The 16,759-nt window shown below is 40.5% G+C and overlaps 1 protein-coding gene across 1 annotated transcript in view; it reads right to left on the bottom strand.

Annotated features, from left to right (window-relative positions):
* Positions 1–345: 345 nt before the first annotated feature.
* The window catches only part of LOC137456983 (interleukin-1 receptor accessory protein-like 1), a 437,962-nt gene continuing 421,548 nt past the window's right edge, over positions 346–16,759 (bottom strand). The window contains exons 4-5 of the mRNA XM_068168677.1: positions 1,071–1,257; positions 346–411 (exon numbers count right to left, since the gene is read on the bottom strand). Coding sequence (XP_068024778.1) covers positions 346–411; positions 1,071–1,257 — 253 coding nt within the window. The remainder of the gene's footprint in view (positions 412–1,070; positions 1,258–16,759) is intronic.

The following is a 16,759-nucleotide window of genomic DNA, read 5'->3' as shown; positions in this document are numbered from 1 at the left end:
TTTAAGAAGCCAGCCATAGTTTCAAATTTGACAAAACTTCAGGTGCATGTATTAGAAACACAAAATACAAGAGAAATATAAGCAAAGCACTGTTTACATACCTCCTATCTTAGATGTGCTGTCAGGTTTTTCAGCTAAAATCTTTCTAGGCCACAAGTTTTTACTTATTAGACATCACACTCTTGTGTACCATATTTAAAAGCATTTAGGCTATCAGGCAAATTACCAGACTTCTAAAAGATAAATAGAATGCATACAAGCACATATTGAAACTAGGACTTCCTGTGTACACAAACATCTGTAGACATCTGTGTAGACAACATACAGAGACTCTAAATTTCAGATTTACTGAACTTTAAAGTTTGGGGAGTTTAACTGTGTGTCTTCTAGTACTGAAGTACTGAGTTTTTCCTGCAGGCAGAAAGAAACCCAGAACTCAAGCAGCTGTTCATGGAAGTTCTAGTGCGCTCCTCATAGGCAGTGCTATTTGCAGGAGCTTGGAAATTCAGTGATGATCCAGAAAGCAGTATATGATATTCACATAAAGTTATTAATAGAAAGAGTGACAATGTATTTGCAGGTAAAAGCTAATATATAAAGGTCCCGTTTTGGAAGATTTTGCATCATTTTATGCTGCAAAATTAATAAATTCATTCAGACAACACCATGAATAACTATCCTACTTATAATTTTGGGGGGTTTAGAAACAGACTCTTTAGACTGGCATGGCACAAGCAGTTGCTGTTTAATCAGCTCACATTGCTTTACCTTAGCACATCAAACCAGCCCAGATATTAATTTTTTTTTTCATCCCTCTTGTCAGCAGAAAGCTGCTAATTTTTTTGTGATGTCTATAAAAGTATATGAAGAAAATATCAGTTCCTAAGTTACCAAAGAAAGCATTTGAATTTCTCTCTCAGTTAATTCTTTTCTACCCTTGATTCTATCTTCTGCTTTTAAATTGCAAAACAATCCAAGCTCCATACCATATTCAGATCATTATATCCATATCATATTAAGAACATTGCACAATTATCTTGTTGAAGGTGAAAATCTTTTACGTTCCTTACCTTATACCACAGAATTTCAGGCTCCCTAAATGGAAATAAAAAATCCTCAATTTCAGGACATGAGATTTCCTTGCTTTTGCTAAGTTCAGCTTTTTCAAAATATTTCATCTTTGAATTGTAGCAGAGTCCAGTGTCATTTTCACCCACCGTCAGCGAAATGGACACTTTCATACAGTAAGTTGAGTTTCTGTAATGCAATAAAAATAGAAATAAAAGTCTAATATGAAAAAAAAAATAATAAATGCCAATGTATATGACTTAGGTTTAAGTCATTATTTTCATCCCAAGCAAAAGATAGAAAAATCAGACATTGTATTTTTTTGTGTATTTTATAGGTATTCAGCATAATTTTACTTCTTTCTCAGCCACCAACTACAATATTTAAAAGTATTTTGGTTGACCTTACTCTGTGACAGAGAGTTTTATCAAACTCCTTTTAATACTAGTGCCCTTACTTTCATAGTATCAGTATCACTCAGGGTTGGAAGGGACCAAAAGGATCATCGAGTTCCAACCCCCCTGCCATGGGCAGGGACACCCCACACTAGATCAGGCTGCCCAGAGCCTCATCCAGCCTGGTCTTAAACACCTCCAGGGGCAGGGCCTAAACCACCTCCCTGGACAACACATTCCAGGGCTTCACCACTCTCATGGTGAAGAACTTCCTCCTCATGTCCAGCCTGAATCTTCCCACCTCCAGCTTCATTCCATTCCCCCTGGTCCTATCACTACCCGATATCTTGAGAAGTCCCTTGACCCCAAATTAAGTCCTTTTCTCCCAAATTAAATAGGCAACCAAAGCTCCATAGATTTACCAATGAAACTCAAAAGCCTACTTGTTCTCAGGGGTGAACAGGTCATGTTGTAGTACCGCAGACTGATGTCTAATTGGAACTTGAGCACCACACCAAAATAAGCCATCCAGTCAGCAGATCTGAGCATCCTTTAAAGTGGGAGTGGTAACTTGTCAGACTTCAATTAAAACTCATCTTGTGAGCCTTCCAATTATAGAATAAAGGATGTTTTAACTTAACAGGCTGTTAACTTGTTTACTTTAGCCTTCCATTCCCATACTCCCAAAATGTTTTTTCTGCATTACCAACAGCTTCATTAGTCTGGGCTCTCCTGAAACTTGCTGCTTCCTCTGCTTTTGGATATTGATATGCCAGGCACCCAGAGACTAAGGAATATTTTCTTTCTTCACACATTTCACTATCCAATTTAATTAGGCTCAAAGAAAAAATTACTTGAACTTTTTGTTGTTGTACCGTTTTTGTTTGTTTGTTTTTCTTTTCTTTTTCTTTTGAATTTCCAAGCAGACATCAAATGAGTACACACTGTGATACACTGTATACACTGTGACAATGCAAGATCTCTCTTCTATTTTGTCAATACATTTGACCCCTGATCTGTTGAAAGAAGATCCTGCATGAGTTCAGTGATGATTTACAACAGTCTCGAGTGTATTGGACATGGCACAATCTCAAAGACAGCTACATTTTGTCATTCTCTTCAGATTTCTTAATGTGGGACAGAAATGCTTAAGACCAAAGAATAGAGTAACTTACTCAATGAACTCTATAGCCTTATTCTCTAGAGAAAATTTAAACCTGAAAAGGAAGATATACAACTAATTATTAAACTGGCAAATATGGAGGCTATTCAGTCTGGAGAAGAGAAGGCTCCAAGGAGACCTAATTGTGGCCATCCAATGTCTTAAGGGGACCTACAAGGAACCTGGTGAGGGACTTTTTAGGGTGTCAGGCAGTGATAGGACTAGGGGGAATAGAACAAAAATAGAACTGTGTAGATTCAGATTGGATGCTAGGAAGAAGTTCTCCCCCATGAGAATGGTGAGACACTGGAACAGGTTGTCCAGAGAGGTGGTGGAAGCTCCATCCCTGGAGGTTTCTAAGGCCAGACTGGATATGGCCATGAGCTACCTGATCTAGTGTGAGGTGTCCCTGCTCTTGGGAGGGAGTTTGGAACTAGATGATGGTTGAGGTCCCTTCCAACCCTAACAATTCTATGGTTCTATGATTTCTGTAAATTTAAACTCTGGAACAGAAGGACCATTAGGTACCCAGCTAATTCATGGACTTGTAATGAAGCTGCAAGTATAATTTATTATCTCCTTCAAGAGCCTATCTGTATAAAGTAAACAAAGCTGTTCAAACTTTGTGCAAAACAGAGTATGCATCCACTGAATCTGGATCATTCTTGCTGCTTTTTAAGCTGTTTAAGTGCCAATCATGCTTCTTACCTGTACATGCAATTTAAAAGCATCTAATACTTTAAAGAACACATTTTCATTACTGTACATTGTTATTCTGTATTCTTTTTAATGTGCTGCTTGGAATATTGATTTATTGTGTGGCTTAAAAATATCACAAAAAGTCACCTAAGTATGATTTATTTTGTCTTGATAAAAGCCTCATTCTGCAACAGTGACAATGTCAATTGAGGCAGATCCAAGTTTCCATCACAACAGCAGATCTTATTAGTGACCTTCCAGTACCTGAAGGGGCTCCACAAGAAGGCTAGAGAGAGCATTTACAAATGACAGAATAAGGGGCAATGGTTTCGAACTAGAGAAGAGAAGATTTATATTGGATGTGAGGTACAAGTTCTTTACCATAAGGGTGGTGGAATACTGGAATGGGTTTCCCAAGGAGGTGGATGAGGCCCCAACCCTGGAGATACTTGAGGTGAGACTTGACAGGGATCTGGGTAGCCACCTGATCTAGTTGAGGATGGCCCTTCTTACTGCAGAGGAGTTGGGACTAAATGGCCTTTGGAGGTCCCTTCCAATCCAAATCATTCTAGGATTCTATCACCCTGTTCTAGAAGAACAGAGGCAGTTTGAAAATACCTCAGAATATTGGAACCCATTATTTGAAGAGAACGTTGGTATTTAATGACTGAAAGTTGTGCATGTCTGTGATTTGAGTCATATGGATATAAGATACCTACAGACAGAAGCACAAATTGACTGGGTTTTAAGGTAATTGAGTTCTAAACTGTCAGATATAAGGTACTGAAACATTTTGAGCAAATACTTTGTCAGCTGAGCTCCCTAACAGAATGTTCTCTCAGAAGTATCATCAAGAGAACCTAAAGTTACAGATGCCCCCTGGTGACACAGACGTTTTTATTGTGACTCTAAATACTAACTGCGTTGTCAGTCTGACTCATCTCATAATCTGTGTCAGAAACCAAAGATGCTGGGATGAAACAAATCTGCAAAACAAGGTTATAAAAGGCAGCATGAGCAAAGAAAATCCAGCTAATGGGCTTACACAACAGAAAAAGAGGAAGAAAATTAAACAGTCCCCAGATGGAAACGAAGAAGAAGAGGAAAGAGGAGGTGAGTTTGCTGATTACAGCCAGAGCATGATGGATAGAGTTTATGTGAAGCCCCTAAGCTAGCAGAAAAAGTAACCGTCAGCAAAGCCCTTCAGCAAGCATGCATATACTGCAGAAGATTAAAAACTGTTCATGTGCTAGAACTAAGAAAATTTTCTGCACATCTCTTATGGAGGCATCAGATCAAACAAGCAAACAAACAAAAATTTTATAATCCAATGTCACATTCATTCTCAAAAGCAAATGCTACAAGCAGATTTTCTCCTTTTGTTCTCCAGTGTGGTCCAAACGGTGGACCTTTTTGACCAGGCAGATATGCTTCAAAGCAGTCCCAGTCCGAAAACTCAAATCTGCAACAGCTACTTAAGTAAAATTCAAGGACAAGTTATGCATATATTGCAGATAGGCCTGAAAATACAAAATTTCCATTGATTAATATAAGGCTGAGATTACAAAATTTCAGGGGCTGGAAGAGACCTTGAAAGTTCATCTAGTCCAACCCCTCTGCCAGAGCAGGATCATCTACAGTGGATCACACTGGAACACATCCAGGTGAGATTTTAATCTCTCCAGAGAGGGTAACTCCACACCCTCCCTGGGCAGCCTGTTCCAGTGTTCTGTCACCCTCACAGTGAAAAAATTTTTCCTCATATTTACATGAAACTTCCTATGCCTCAACTTCCACCCATTGGCCCTTGTCCTGTCATTGGGCACCACTGAGCAGAGCCTGGCTCCACCCTCTCAAGACTCATCCCTTACATATTTATAAACATTGATGAGGTCACCTCTCAGCCTCCTCTTCTCCAAGCTAAAGAGCCCCAGCTCCCTCTCTCCTCCAATGGAAGATGTTCCATTCCTTTAATCATCTTCATGGCTCTGTGCTGGACTTTTTCAAGCAGCTCACTGTCTTTCTTGAACTGAGGGGCCCAGATCTGGACACAATATTCCAAATGTGGCCTCACCAGTGCAGAATAGAGGGGGACTGTGTCCATAAAAATGATTGTACAGTGGCTCCTTACGGAGTACAAATGATAAAAATGCACCCCAAAAAATAAAAGCATACATTTGCAAATCTTATTTCCAATGGATTAGGGAAGAAAGGAAAAACAATGAAATAAAATGAAGAAAAATTGAAAAGGGAGTCCATGAATGGACACAGACCAACTTGTCAAACTTCAGACAAAATTCTATACAAAGGATATCTTTGAGAAACTTGAAGAAAGCAGAATTTCAGGAATCAAAAGCTTGATAATGAATTTGCTTTCAGTAAGATTAAATGAGCTTTGTTGGTTGATGCAATTTTTTCAGGGGTTTCCTAAAGTTTTGCATTTACAAAGGCATGACCAAAGATCTTTGTGCTTTATATAATCAGGTTATTATTCTACTCCCTAAATATTGCACAACGCAACACGTAACATTAATTCACCCTTAAAAGCAAGAATTGAAAAATAAGATGATTAATAAACAAGAACAGGTCACTGGAAAACCCTTTACAGCAGCCAGTGAAGAGCAATTTGACATACAGCTGAAAATTAACTTTGCCTCATTCTGCCTTGTGTGAAAGAACACACAGGAGATCAATTAGCTGTGTATTTCTAGAAACTCATGAAACTTGTCTTTATGTTTATAGCATTAATATATACCTCACTTCTCTTTTTAAAGGTATGTATAAAAATCTCCTGTAACTGATTTATGTTTCTTTTTTTCCTTTTTTGTAGTTCCTAGGAGGCTTCATTTTTTTTCTCCCCTGCATTTTTCATTCTATCCTGTAGTTCACCTGGAAACAAGGACTGAATATCAGGAAAGTATCTCCTTTAAACTTGGTGAAACACTAAGAAAGAGAGAAGAAAAATAGATACATTGATAAATTTGCAGAGAAAAAAAAAATCTCTGAATAGCAGCATTTGACCAAGCAGGTTGTCATTCACCAGCTGTAAGGAGGAAAATATACACACACAAACCCTCACAAATTAACTTCTCAGTCATCAAGAGACATTAAGAGGCAGACAACCAACAAATTAATACAAATAAACATTTTAATTAAATATTGAGTCAGTGCATTAAATTTATTATCAGTTAGGCAATAGTCCCAACACCATTTTGAACTGAACAACTTCATAGGTGGCCAAGAAAGCCAATGACATCCTGGCTTGTGTTAGAAATGTTGTGTCCAGTAGGAGTTGGGAGGTGATTGTCCCCTTGTACTCAGATCTGGTGAGGCCACACCTTGAGTATTGTGTTCAGTTTTGGGCATCTCAATACAAGAGAGATGTGGAGGTGCTGGAGACAGTGCAGAGGAGGGCAACGAACCTGGGGAAGGTCCTGAAGAATAAATCTGATGAAGAACAACTGAAGGAGCTGGAGATGGTTAATTTGAAAAAGAGAATGCTGAGGGGAGACCTCATTGCTGTCTGCAATTACCTGAAGAGACATTGTGGAGAGGCTGGTGCTGGTCTCTTCTCACAGGTAATTAGTGACAGAACAGGAGAAAATGACCCAAAGCTACAACCAGGTAGGTTCAGACTGGACATAAGGGAGAAAATTAAAAATCGATCATGGAAAGAGTGGTCAGGCATTGGATTGTGCTGCCCAGGGAAGTGGTTGAGTCACCAGCCCTGGACGTCATGAAAAGCAGCTGGGATGTGTTTCTTGGCGATATGGTTTAGGGGTGAGCCTTGTCAAGTAGGGTTATCAGTTGGACTTGGTGATTCTGAAGGTCTTTTCCATCCTGAATGTCTCTGTGATTTTGTGATAGGCATGCCACCATGCAAAAAACTGTTTCTACTTTTCTTACCATTACAATAAGCAAACCAAAAAATACACCCAGGGAGAGGTGAGAAATTTGTAGGCAGTAACATCAAAAAGCCTGATGATTTTGATACAATATGTTGCTCCAGATGGTTGGATTTTTCCAATACTACTTTACCTAGGCTAAAGTAGTATCAGTTAATTCAAGTGTCAGTAGATGCACTCAATCTAAAATACATTTGGAAGGAAAATAAAAACCAAACACATGTATTTTAATTCCTCCTGGTATATTCAATTTTGTATATAATAGTGTTATAATATGTAGCACATAAAAAATGAAAGGCCTTTGCAAGCTCTCTATAAAAACAAACTAAAGGGGTGGGTGACAAAATTACTAGAACTCTCACAGCCAGCATAATGTTCATCATTTAGTAATTACTAACACACTAGAGACTCTATCAAGTTGCTGATTTCTGGGTCTAGGAGCAGAAGAAAGAATAATCAATCTAAATGAAATTAATTTAATTTTTTTATTCAGATAGTTAATGAATACAATCACCACAGAATACTAGTAACTAATAACAACACATTACTGATAAGGGGTTTTACCATTAATTATCACTAACTAGCAATATGTGCATCATTATCAAATGTACTTGTATTTAAAGCAGTGGCTGATCCATTTCATCTGAAATCAATTACACTGAAATGCTATAATGTAATTGCTAACTTTACCATACATACACAAATGCCTACTACCTCTGAGTATATCTTGGCATATTTGTGTAGGACCATTAAATCTAAAGAAGCAAAAAGCTGCAATATTCACCATCTCTTGTTGTGTTGTAGCAGTCAAATGCCTGTGGGGGAGCCAGAGTCAGGAACTAAGAATCTTAATATTTGAAAAAAAAAAAAAAAAACAACACTTTTTTCCCCCCCTCATGATGTCAGTTCTCAGATTTTGTCAATTCTCTGCCAATCTTTCTGCTGTGATATGGTTGCTTTGGAAAAATAGCATGGGCTAATCTGTATTGCTGCTGTTAAACTTAACCAAAACAGTGTAGCCAAGGTCAAGCAGAAGCAAGACAGTATCTCCTATGATCAAACAAGCAAGAAGAGAGGAGATGAGAAGACATTTGTTTTGGTACAACCAGTCTTATGGTAGACATCTGTCCAGTGGAATTGTTTAGAATTATCTTTGTTTTGGAATGAGGTCTTTTCTACTGGTAGTAGTAATGATCATACAATCATAGAATTGTTAGGGTTGGAAGGGACCCCAGGCATCATCTAGTTCCAACCCCCCTCCCATGGGCAGGGGCCACTCAACACTAGATCAGGTTGCTCAGAGCCACACTTCTCAGAAAACAGCAGAAGGAGGAGGAAGAGGCGACACAAAATGAAAAACAGACAAGAGAACACAAACAGGGAAAGAATAGGTTATCTACATTAACACTTACTATATTGACATATACATTGAAAGGAGTTTCCTAGGCAATTAGATACATAAAGCACAATTTCTTTGCAAAATAGATACCTAAACTGTGCCTTGTGGGTTGCTCTTATGAAAGTCTAAATTTTTCTGCATTAAAAAAAAACCAATCCAGTAATTAATTTCATCTTCAGCCTCATCAGAGAGAGCTCAATAGTGGATTTAAACAACATGGTAGCCCTCAGACAGCACCTTTCATCATCATGACAGAAGGAGCAAAGCTGAGTCTATTCATTACTTGTCCGCTGCGCTGTTTCACCACACATACCCTTAAGGCGCAACATCTTTCCAACATTCTAAGTAAGGTGTAATGGAACTACAGGTGAATCATGATAACCATGAATGCAGCCACAACCTCTAACAATGCTTTTCACTTAGGATGGCAGTCTTCAGTCTTTATATTCCTCTGCATACTCTTTATTTCTCCTTCGTTTTCAAAGGATGCAGTAATGATAGTACAAGGCCTGTCATGAAACTAGATTTTTCTGGGTATATTAAACATTAATCAGAAAATTAACTGGCAACAGAACAAATAAATTTTCAGCATACATCATGACAGCAAATTATTTTTTTTCCCCATTTTGCTAACATTACTACAAAAATGGTAAGCTTTGTATTAATAGAGATCAGCTGCTTGTACTGAGTCATGTTGCAGTATGTAGATGTAATTTACCAGGGTAAACAAACTGGAGCACAAAACAGATAGCAAAAATAAAACTGTCTTATGCTTCTTCTCATCATGATGCCCATCCACAAGAAGGGGCAGAAGGAGGAGCCAGGGAATTCCAGGCATGTCAGCCTGACCTCAGTGCCAGGCAAGATTATAGAACAGGTCATCTTGAGAGCAATCACTCAACACTTACAGGATGGCCAAGGGATCAGGCCAAGCCAGCATGGATTTAGGAAGGGCAGGTCCCGCCTGACCAACCTGATCTCCTTCTACGATCAGGTAGCCCACCTGGTGGGTGTGGGGAAGGCTGTGGATGTAGTCTACCCGGACTTCAGCAAGGCCTTTGACAAGGCCCCATAGCAAACTCCTGGCCAAGCTATCAGCCCATGGCTTGGACATGAGCACACAGTGTTGGGTTAGCAACTGGCTGGAGGGCTGAGCCCAGAGAGTGGTGGTGAATGGTGCCACATCCAGCTGGAGGCCAGCCACTAGTGGTGTGCCCCAGGGATCAGTGCTAGGCCCCATCCTGTTCAATACCTTTATTGATGATCTGGATGAGGGGATTGAGTCCATCATCAGTAAATTCGTAGATAACACCAAGCTGGGGGCAGGTGTTGATCTGTTAGAGGGTAGGAGAGCTCTGCAGAGGGCAGAATCCAATGGCATGAGATTTAACACATCCAAGTGCCGAGTTCTACACATTGGCCAAAACAACCTCATGCAGTGCTACAGGCTGGGGTCAGAGTGGCTGAAGGGTGGCCAGGCAGAAAGGGACCTGGGTTGAACACGAGCCAGCAGTGTGCCCAGGTGGCCAAGAAGGCCAGTGTCATCCTGGCCTGCATCAAAATTAGTGTGGCCAGTAGGAGTAGGGAAGTCATTCTGCCCTGTACACTGCACTGGTTAGGCCACACCTCGAGTACTGTGTCCAGTTCTGGGCCCCTCAGTCTAGGAAAGATGTTGAGATGCTGGAAGGTGTCCAGCCTGTTTAGCCTGGAGAAGAGGAAGCTCAGGGGTGACCTCATTGCCCTCTACAACTACCCGAAAGGTGGTTGTAGCCAGGAAGGGGTTGGCCTCTTCTCCCAGGAAACCAGCACCAGAACAAGGGGACACAGTCTGAAGCTGCACCAGGGGAGGTTTAGACTCGAGGTGAGGAGGAAGTTCTTCACCGAGCGAGTTGTTTGTCATTGGAATGGGCTGCCCAGGGAGGTGGTGGAGTCACCATCCCTCGAGGTGTTCAAGAGGAGATTGGACGTGGCACTTGGTGCCATGGTCTAGTCATGAGGTCTATGTTGATAGGTTGGACTGGATGATCCTCAAGGTCTCTTCCAACCTTAGTTATACTGTGATACTGTGATACTGTGAGAAGGGCAACAAAGCTGGTGAGTGGTCTCAAGCACAAGCCCTATGAGAAGAGGCTGAGGGAGCTGGAGTTGATTAGCCTGGAGAAGAGAAGGCTCAGGGGAGACCTTATTGCTCTCCACAACTGCCTGAAAGGAGGTTGTAGCCAGGTGGGGGTATGTCTCTTCTCCCAGGCAACCAGCACCAGAACAAGAGGACACATTCTCAAGCTGTACCAGGGGAGGTTTAGGGTGGATGTTACAAAGAAGTTCTTCACAGAAAGAGTGATTGGCCATTGGAATGTGCTGCCCAGGGAGTTGGTGGAGTCACCATCACTGGAAGCGTTTAAGAAGAGAATGGATAAGGCACTTCATGCCATGGTTTAGTTGATTAGATGGTGTTCGGTGATAGGTTAGACTTGATGACCCCGAAGGTCTTTTCCAGCCAGGTTAATGCTATTCTATTCTATTCTATTCTATTCTATTCTATTCTATTCTATTCTATTCTATTCTATTCTATTCTATTCTATCATACAAACAGAGTTAGCAAAGTAACTTTAATGCCAACTCCTTCTAAATTAGACATTGAAAAAGTCAAGTTTGAGAAATGTCTTTTCTTATAATCATAGAACCAACCAGGTTGGAAAAGACCTCAGGGATCATCAAGCCCAACCTATAGTATTTTAAATTTCAATAAACAAACTTTGCCACTGATGCCAATATCCCACTTTCTATAAATGATCCATTATGATGATTTTTATTAATTTCTTTTCCCCCCCCATGTTTTTACAGACACAATTTGGTCCTTTTTTCAGTTCAAGTAACTTCTGTTAGAGTTATTCAGATGTTTGAAAGCTGAAGAGAAAAGTATTAATTCAAGAGAAAAACAAAAACATGTTTTTAATAAGCTACTTGCTCTTGGCCTGTGGTTCCAAAGCCTCTTTGTGAGCTTTAAAACTTTTGCACACAAAAAAAAATAAATTAAAGCCTTTAGATGGCACAGGGGTTATTTGAGGACACTCCTGAGGACTTGGGCTGCAAAAAAGGGGAAAGGCCAGCGTACCTTACTGCTGCCAGAATTGCTGCTGAGCAGTGAGTTCTCCTTTGTTGTGGGGTGTGATGCACTCAGCAGGGCATTTGTTCTGGATAGTAGTTTTCAAACATTTTATGCAAGGTTCCCTTTTGTTGCTCATTTGTGGTGTTTTGTTTTGTTTTGTTTTGTTTTGTTTTGTTTTGTTTTGTTTTGTTTTGTTTTGTTTTGTTTTGTTTTGTTTTGTTTTGTTTTGTTTTGTTTTGTTTTGTTTTGTTTTGAATCCAGAAGCTCTGGGAGGTCTAGCTCCCACACTTCCCGGCTTCCTTCACAGACTTCCTTTTCTACAAAGCTTCCAGAGCAAACTGAGCTGCAAGTGCCGGGGCAGTGCTGCAGGAGTGGAGGAAGAGAGGGGAAAAAAAAAAAGTGGCCAGCTGGGAATTTTCTTCTATGCCTTAGAAACTGCTTCCACACCCCAGGGGGGCAACCCAGTTTGAAAACTTCTTTTGACCTCAACTAGATTACATAAGCAGTGATTTCTTCCCTCAAGGGTCACCTAATTAAGGGCATGACAGTATGAAATAACACACTGCACATGAGCCTCCAGGACTACCTGAATATCAGCAAGATAGTTGTTTTCATATGTTTGAATTAGTCAGACCAGAAAACATTGTTGAGTTTTAGTGCCCACCCTTGGATGCCAAAATTTCCACATTTTATCTTCTGACACACGTGGTACACACTGCCTTCCCAGGTTTCCCCTTCTCCTCTCTAAACCCACCAAAAGAGAACGCCAAAGTCTAACTGCATTACAGCAACACTTTCTTTGTGTTAAACAGAGCTACCGGCATATGTGAAAGGCCTTTTACTGATGTCCTGAAAAACAAAAAACATAATACAATTTAGCCTTTAAAAAGGAAATTGCATTTTTTCATTATCATAACACCCTAAAGCTTCTTTACTGAGTAAGCTAGTGGGAAAAAATGAATGTGTGTGTTACTGACTTCTTTGTATGAACCCTTTCTTTCTTATTTTTTTTTAAGTGTAACTCAAACCTATCCCTTGTGAGACTTGGAATCAATCTAAAATTGATTTCCATGTTTAGTTAAAACTTCACTTTTTTAATACAAAACACATAGAATCGTAGAATTGTTAGCGTTGGAAAGGGCCTCAAGGATCATCTAGTTCCAAATCCCCTGCCATGGGCAGGGACACCTCACACTAGATCAGGTTGCTCACAGCCACATCCAGCCTGGAATTAAAAACCTCCAGGGATGAGACTTCTACTGTGTCCCTGGGCTACCTGTTCCAGTGTCTCACCACTCTCATGGGGAAGAACTTCTTCCTAACATCCCATCTGAATCTACCCAGTTCTAGTTTTATTCCTATCATTACCTGACACCCTAAAAAGTCCCTCCCCAGCTTTCTTGTAGGCCCCCTTCAGATACTGGAAGGCCACAATAAGGTCTCCTCAGAGCCATCACTTCTCCAGATTGAATAACCCCATCTCCCTCATTCTGTCCTCATAGGAGAGGAGCTCCAGCCCTCTAATCATCCTCGTGGCCCTTCTCTGGTCACGTTCCAGCACCTCCAGATCCTTCCTGTAATAGGGGCTCCAGAACTGGATGCAGTACTCCATATGGGGTCTCACCAGAGTGGAGTAGAGGGGGAGAATCACCTCCCTCAACCTGCTGGCTATGCTTCTCTTGATGCAGCCCAGGATGTGATTGGCTTTTTGGGCTGCAAGTGCACACTGGTGGCTCATGTTGAGCTTCTCATTCACCAGCACCCCTAAGTTCTTTTCTTCAGGGCTGCTCTCAAGCCAGTCACTGCCCAGCCTATATCAGTGCTTGGGATTTCCCTGACCCATATGCAGGACCTTGCATTTGGTCTTTTTGAACCTCATGAGGCTGTCATGGGCCCACCTCTCCAGCCTGTCAAGGTCCCTCTGGGATCTGCTGCACCACACAGCTTGGTGTCATCAGCAAACTTGCCCAGAGTGCACTCAATGACACTGTCCATGTCACCAACAAATATGTTAAACAAGACTGGTCCAGTACTGATCCCTGAAGGAATCCATTGACATGAACAAAGTGATGACAATAATCTTAATTAAAAAAATGCCTTGGCAATTACATAAAATCAACTGATTTCCCCATAAAATATTTTCTATAAAATTAGAGTTTCCATTCAGCTAACTTCAAATAAATAAGTAAATCTACACTCTTACAGTACAGGAATACCTAAATATTCCTATAGTGTAACTCTCCACCCTTATATAGAATATAGGAAAAAAATACATATACACACACATATATACATATGTATACATACATATATATACACTTTATTTGCAGCTAAAGCCTTCTTTCAGTTTAAAAAGAACTACCTCCCAAATATTTACATCATATATTCCTATACTTTAGGTGTCTATACATATAATATATACATATATATGCATAAATCAGTCATAAAATCATAGAATCAAAGAATCAATAAGGTTGAAAAGGACCTCAAAAGATCATCAAGTCCAACCTGTCACTCAGGACCTCATGACTACTAAACCCTGGCTTCAAATGCCATGTCCAATACCTTTTGAACACCTCCAGGGATGGTGACTCCACGACCTCCCTGGGCAGCACATTCCAATGGCTAACAACTCTCTCTGTGAAGAACTTTCTCTTCACCTCTAGCCTAAACTTCCTCTGGTGCAGTTTCAGACTGTGTCCTCTTGTTCTGGTGCTGGTTGCCTGGGAGAAGAGACCAACCCCCACCTGGCTATAGCTTCCCTTCAGGAGGTTGCCGACAGCAAATAAGGTCTCCCCCAAGATTCCTCTTCTCCAGGCTAAACAATCCCAGCTCCCTCAGCCCATAGGGCTTGTGCTTGAGGCCTCTCCCCTGCCTCATATGAGTAAATTAGCGATACCAGTAATTATAATATTCATCAGAAAGAGTATATGCTTAAAGAAAGTTACCATATAAAGGTTTTTACAGCATAGTAATACTCTATCTATATGACATTCAGTGCAAGTAAAACCCAATTTTTAAAGTAATTTTCTGTGAAAATATTTGCTATGTAAACTCATTCAGAGAAGAGCATTTACATATGTATGCAGGCCAAAAAAAAAAAAGAGAAGTGGCTAAAACAAATGGGTGGAAATCAATCAAATTAAAAAACCATTGCATTTCAGAAAATATACAAGTTGAGTACTGTATGGAACACCATTGCTCTGAATTTATACTTTGAATATTTTAGTCCTAATCTTAAACTTATTGTTAAAATAACCACTAATTTTACTGGGGCTTCCCAGGATTGCTAGTGAAAAAAAACAACAAACCTTTGTGCCAGTGAGTCATAAAGTGCTAAAATGGAGATGTGTGTCACAATGTGTCAGAATGACACTAAATGTTTTCTCTGCAGCAGATCAATGTATATTCCCAAAGGAGATGGAAGTGTGAAGAGCTTCTAGATGAAAATCCCTTTGGCTTTCAACATACTGCAGCAGGGAGATAATACCTTAGCATGAAATGCCTCTAGGTAAACTATCTCCTCATAATTCAGGAGATGATGGCACTTGCTTACTTTTGGGAACCAATGATCCTAAAAAAGAATAAATTCTGTATTTAACACCACATGCCAGAATAGGCGAAATGTAGCATTATGGATTTTTGGAAAATGACAAGTGAACAGTTTTATTATTCCTCTAATTTCTTTCCTTTATAGAATCACAGCATTACAAAACACTTGATGTTGGAAGGGATCTCTGGAGGCCATTTGGTCCAAACTCCCAACCCAGCTAAGGCCACCTAGAGCAGTTTGCCTAGGAACATGTCCAACAGGCTTTTGAATATTGCCAAGGAGGAAGACTCCACAACCTCCCTGAGAAACTTATGCAAGGGCTTTGTCACTCTCACAGTGAGAAGTGTTTCCCAATGTGCAGACAGAAGCCTCTAGTCCAGTCAATAAGGCAACACACTAAAAGAACCTGGCTCCCTCCTCTTTCATCCTCCTTTCAAATGTGTAGATCTGTTGGTGAGATTCCTCCCTGCACCTTCTCATCTCTAGGCTAAACAGTCCCATCTCCCTCAGGTTTTCCTCACATATCACAGTGTCACAGTATATTGGAAGTTGGAAAGGACTCAAGAGATCATCCGGTTCAACCCCCCGACAAAGCAGGATCACTTAGGGTAGTCCACACAGGAATGCATCCAGGTGGGTTTTGAGGTGCATCTTTGTGCATCTTCATTGGACTCTCTCTAGTCTGTACATGTCTCTCTTGTACTGGACAACCCAGAACTGGATACAGAACTCCAGGTATAGCCTCACCACTGTGAAGCTCACTTCTCTTGACCTGCTGGCAAAATTTTATGTAATGTATTTCAGGTTGTAAATAGCCTTCTTTGCTGGCTCACATTCAACTTGGTTTCCACCAGGGCCCCCAGACGCTCTTCTGAAAAGCTGTGTATATTGTTATTCATGGAGCACCTGTTTTGCAGTGTTTAGGTTTTTTATTTTGTTTTTGTTTTTTACTGGCAGGAAGCAGAGATCTGTTAAAGGAAAATACTTTTTCCAAGGATTTATATAAAAAGGACAGGGAAAAAAATTACAGTTGATATGAGAATGAATGGAACAAATGCTCACATATTGAAGCCGGAGGACATTAAAATGATGTCTACTGTTTGGTGCAACAGTGCGTGCCCAAGCAGCTGTGCCTTCACAGGGTTCTGCATTCAGGAACAACTGAGTGTTACTACATCCTGATGACTCAGAAGGTCATCAAATACTGGAACATCTTTAGCACGAAATCATCCATTTTGCAAATGCAATCCACCCCCTTTTATAGTGCTAAAACTGAAAGCATTACTGGAAACAAAGGTGCTGCTGAATGGCTTCTGCCTCATTCACTCTCCTTGCCTGATGAATTAGCACAAGTGCAACCTATACTTCTCAACTGCAGCTAGAGGAGGACAGATACTATGCTTCCATCTCAAATGCTGCTGGAGTCTTCTGTTGCTGTTAAGCAGCTGCAGAAAGAATATCCCTTGAAG

The sequence above is a fragment of the Melanerpes formicivorus genome, unplaced genomic scaffold, assembly GCF_026170545.1.
Source record: "Melanerpes formicivorus ecotype bairdi unplaced genomic scaffold, bMelFor1.0.p_v2 SCAF_153, whole genome shotgun sequence".
In the NCBI taxonomy this organism is placed as follows: Eukaryota; Metazoa; Chordata; class Aves; order Piciformes; family Picidae; genus Melanerpes; species Melanerpes formicivorus.
The sequence above is the reverse complement of the archived record's forward strand: the minus strand, read 5'-3'. Positions and strand labels throughout refer to the sequence as shown.